This window comes from Zingiber officinale, chromosome 7A (genome assembly GCF_018446385.1).
Source record: "Zingiber officinale cultivar Zhangliang chromosome 7A, Zo_v1.1, whole genome shotgun sequence".
NCBI classification, from domain to species: Eukaryota; Viridiplantae; Streptophyta; class Magnoliopsida; order Zingiberales; family Zingiberaceae; genus Zingiber; species Zingiber officinale.
The window spans coordinates 22794249-22799129 of NC_055998.1; the positions used below are offsets into that span (position 1 = coordinate 22794249).

Here is a 4881-nt window from a genome sequence, read left to right on the forward strand (position 1 = left end):
TTAGTTCAAGTGGATTTCTCAGATTGCAAGGAGTTCAAATATGCTATCCATTATTTATTTTGTCTTCTTCAAATATATTAAAATGTTATTAAAAATTGATTAAATTTATATAATGTTATTCATATATTATGCATGCATGTAAAAAAGAGAAGAAAGAGAGGAGGAAAAAAATGATAGAAAAAATTAGATTGTCAAAGGATAAAATAAGAATTATATTTGAAAATATATTTTTTTGATAAATAATAAAATAATATATATTTTTAATAAATTTAAAATTTTAAATACGCTATTTGATAAATTATCGCGATCCTTCCAGCTCGTCCGTGATCCGGTCATCACCACCGCTCGAAAGCTATAGGATTCGAGCTAGTCTTTCCCGACTTAACCCTCGTCCGCAATCGTGACGCTGTCCCATCTTTCATCCTTCCACGCGTCGCTGTCCCATCTCTCATCGTTCCACGCGTCGTTGTCCCAACCATCATAAAATGTCTGGAACATTCGGTAACCCTCGGCCAGTTCGCCTCTTCTCCTCTCACTTCGACGGCGATCTTCTCGCTTCAGTCATGCCGCTTCCGGCTCCGACATCTCGCTTCTCCATTAGCTCTCCCTGGCATTCGCCGTCCGTTCTCTCATTTCCCGCCGCCGCCGCCGACCGGTTATCGGTTCCACTACACTCCGAGCTGAGATTTCCTAGACGGAGTTCGAAGGGTGGCGCACTCGTGATCTCCATGGCTTCCGGTGAGTCCGACAGTTTGCCCATTTATGGAGGCGTATTCCGGCCGTTCGAGGAGATTAAGCAGGAATTGGCGCTCGTACCATCCGGGCCCGACAAATCGCTGGCTCGGCAGAAGTACTCCGAAATGTGCGAGGTCGCACTCAATGAACAAATAAAGTGAGTTATCTTCCTTGCAGATCATAATTGTTATTATCGTTGTTTTTTTTTAATTTGCATAACGTGCGTCTGTTTAAGTATAAAAAAAGAGTGTTAAAAGTCACGTCAACTGAGGTAAACACGTAGAGGCTGGAGAATGTCGAACATCTGTTTAAATATGCGACCTTCCCACCAAAATTTCATGGCATTGTAGCCAGGATGATTGGGCTTGGGCTGTTAACAAAAATATTGAAACTAATTAGGAATGCAATGTTTGTGAATGTTGAAGTGGTAAGTGCTTGATTTCCTATTTTGTGTTTATGCAAACGAGTGAGGGAAGATTAGATCAATTGTATGCGTAATTAAATTATAATTTTTATAAATAACTTTTCATTTTTTTAATCTTTCGTTATTTATTTGTTTATTTATTCATACTATTAAATAAAAGATGTACCCACGTTTTATCTGGTTGTTATTGAAGCCAAAAGCTCGATGAAATGAGAGTATTTATCATTTGGTAAACAAGATTTAAGAATCATTTTTTCTATCGTTTGATATTTTTATTTATTCATATTATTAAATGAAAAAAATATCCACATTTTTATCTAGCTATTATCAGATAAAATGAGATTATTTCTCCTTTGTCAAACAAGATTTGAGAATTGAATAATTTGTTAGTTTTTTTTATTTCATAATTGTCTCTTGTCAAAATCCAATGGTAATGAGTATAATGGTATAGAACCAAGGAAGAGGAATTACAGATAAGGGGAAGGATAAGAGGAAAACAAACATATGAGAAAGGTATAGAGGGTAGCAATGAGAAATCCGTTTTTTCTCATCCAAAAGCCAGTAGGTAAATGATAGAAGAATCTACTAAATTGGCATTAAACTTAATATTCTGCCAAGACCACTCCCTACTTACTAGAGAATGCCCCATTGAGCTGACCAATTCCCTTGTTATCCCTCCCATACTAAGATAACTTATATCCAATGAGTTTCAATTAAATCATTATTGGCATTCCTTATGGTGAGCAAGATAACCATGCAATTTGCTTCGAGGACTGATTAAAGTAAGCATCATAACATACAATAATTTGCTGATAAAGTGTTGATACCAGAATCAATTATTGAGGAGGTATTGTCAATTGATCCCAGAGCCAATGGAATATGGCATAAGTCATTGAACTTGGACAGATGCTTGGTAGTCTCTGATATAAAAAAATGACTCAGTGGGAGCTACACACATCTACATATCACTGCCATGACTCCATGGAAAATTTAATTCTAATTTGTGGAGTGTAGTATGGTGCCATTTTGCCACTCACTTGAGAGACATCAAGCAATGGAGAGTTCTGAGCTATGCTGTTCACATGGTCATGCAGATTGTCTCCTGAGGTAAATAGGTTCTGGTCATGCACCTTGTCATATTTGTTTCATTTAATTAATTGGAACGGCAGATAGGGTAAGGGGGATATAAGCATAGCTATATATGAGATAGCAAAGATCTACATAACAATAAAACCACCATAGTCTATCTGCATCTAGATGTTAGATGTAGACTATTTAACCAAGAATTTTCTCTCTTATTCTTTGTAGGCAATTTGTATTTACCCTTTTTTGCATTTCTATCAATTCCTCAGTTTACCATGTAATGTGATTGAACTAGGAATGAAAAGACAACTGTGCTTTCTTTTCTCTCTCTTTTCTTTTGGAGTTTTTGTACTTTGTAACTCCAGCTAATATTTTCTTGTTTGTTGGGTAAAACAGTGTCGAGTACAATGTTTCGTATGTTTATCATGCCATGTTTGCCTATTTTGATCGGGATAATATTGCTTTGACGGGCTTTGCAAAGTAAGTTTTAAGAACATATCAGCATCATTGTTTTCTTTTTCTCAGTTAATATTTTCTCATCAAAATTATGCTTCTAGTTTCTTTGAGTCAAGCGATGAGAAACGGGACCATGTAGTAAACCTGATGGAATACCAGGTGCGCCTTTATTAGTTTCAACTGTATATATGAATTTTATTATTCTGTTTGAAATTTTTACTGCTATCTCTCTGAATAGAATAAACGTGGAGGTAGAGTGAAACTCCAGTCAATTCTCATGCCCTTGAGTGAATATGATCACCCTGAGAAAGAAGACGCTTTACATGGTAACCTTTTTGGTTCTTTTATCAATATTAGAAAAAAAATAATCAGATGAAAGTACAAACTGCAATTTTTCTTTGGAAGTCATACAGGCAGTGATTTTCTTTATAGTTGATCACATCTCAAATAACAGAAATGAACTCTTATTGACTGCAAACAAACAGAAAATTTTATTTCTTAGCAATTGATGTTGATAATATCCTGTTCAGTCTACACTTGATCTTAAATGGGCTTAGTTAAAGAAAACAGATAGCTGAAGAACCACCCAGTAATTTTTCTCTGACAAAATATTAAAACTACTCCCCTAAAATTTCACTTTGGAAAAAACCAAGACACACTGAAGGAAGCAAAAAAGGAATATTAGGGAAACAAGTTTCAGGTTGTTTGCCTTTTGTTTTGGCTAAAAATCCTAACCACTAAGAATGTTGATATAGCCTATAGGTCATGTGCAAGTTACTTCAGGAAAGAAAAGGTATACAAACATATTGAAACTTGTAGACAGTGGAATAGCTGGAGAGGCAGCCAATCCAACCCTGCAAATTCAAGGCACTTAAGTTAGATATGAATTTATTTAATAATGCTCAAGAAGCTTCACTTTGCAATGTGAAACTTGAGAAACACTCATTTGGGTGGAATGGACGAATCCAATTTAATGTTCTGTAGTGAGATTGGTGATAGTATTTTCCTTTTGGTTTTACTTTCTAAATATCAGTATTTAAAAGGTTAACTGATTTCTAGCTTGCAAGCTAGAAGAAATTAGGATGGCAACATATAAAACCACTTTTCAACGATAAGTAAGCTAAACACATAATAAAACACTTTGACGTTTGGTAAAGACTGATTTTTTCTCTTTTTGTCTTTGGCCATGAGGTGTCTCCACACTTTATTGGATGTGTGACAGACCAAACAATTGTTGACAGAAGATCAATGTTTTTATTCTATGCTGCTGATTTTTTGGTGTTGTTTCATCAGTTAACAACTTTGTTCGATTTGCAGCAATGGAACTTTCCTTATCCCTCGAGAAGTTGACAAATGAAAAGCTTCTTAATTTACATAGAGTAAGCCACCTCCTGTTTCTATCAATCCAGCACTAAAACTGTACCCTGATTTATTTATTGTGTTATTCATGGATTTGTAGGTAGCACAACAATGTCATGATGCTCAACTGGCTGACTTCATTGATTCTGATTTTTTGCGAAAGCAGGTCAAGTCATTTTACTGCAGCTTTTGTTGCTCATATATGTATACCCAACCACAAGAACACAAACCACAATTTATCTAGCTCCATTTTCATGATGCAAACCACTTCTCTTGAGTTAATTCCTCAAAAACCCAATTTGAAATTAGTATTAAATCATGGATTATGGTCGAGTAATTTCTTCTGAAATGATTCAAATTTTGCATTGTCCCCCAGGTAGGAGATATTGAGAAGATTTCTGAATATGTTGCTCAGCTGAGAAGGGTGGGCAAAGGATACGGTAAGGTCCAGGCGAAGACAATTAATTTTGTCATTTCAGATGTTACATATGTTGATCACTAGTCATGTTTTTCTTACCGAGTGCAGGTGTATGGCATTTTGATCAAATGCTTTTGCAAAAGAAAGTGGTGGCTTGACTGGATTGTGGAATCAATAGCTTTATGAATGCTTTGTGCGTTGAACAAAATCTGGTGGCACTTCATCACTTCTCACGAAATATTGCGGCAGTAACTTTGGAGTATTTTGTTTTCAGCACTAGAGGTTTACTTCCAACTCCTGAATCATGTTCTCTGCATTCTCTTGTTCCCGTTATACAGATATTTATACTCCTAGTATTTTGATTAAAATTTTAATCTCGTTATACAAATAAATTTTATGTTCGATA

At 35.5% G+C, this 4881-nt stretch overlaps 1 protein-coding gene across 2 annotated transcripts; it reads left to right on the forward strand.

Annotated features, from left to right (window-relative positions):
- Positions 1–470: 470 nt before the first annotated feature.
- Positions 471–4881, forward strand: LOC122001157 (ferritin-3, chloroplastic-like). 2 transcript variants are annotated; one of them, XM_042555761.1, is made up of 8 exons: positions 471–892; positions 2639–2722; positions 2800–2857; positions 2937–3024; positions 4016–4077; positions 4158–4223; positions 4434–4497; positions 4584–4881. In XM_042555761.1, exons 1-8 carry the CDS (start codon positions 486–488, stop codon positions 4631–4633), a joined length of 879 nt encoding a protein of 292 aa, XP_042411695.1. In that variant the 5' UTR covers positions 471–485; the 3' UTR covers positions 4634–4881. The 2 variants fall into 2 exon arrangements, with proteins under 2 accessions (XP_042411695.1, XP_042411696.1); XM_042555762.1 differs by lacking the exon at positions 471–892 and adding an exon at positions 2109–2266.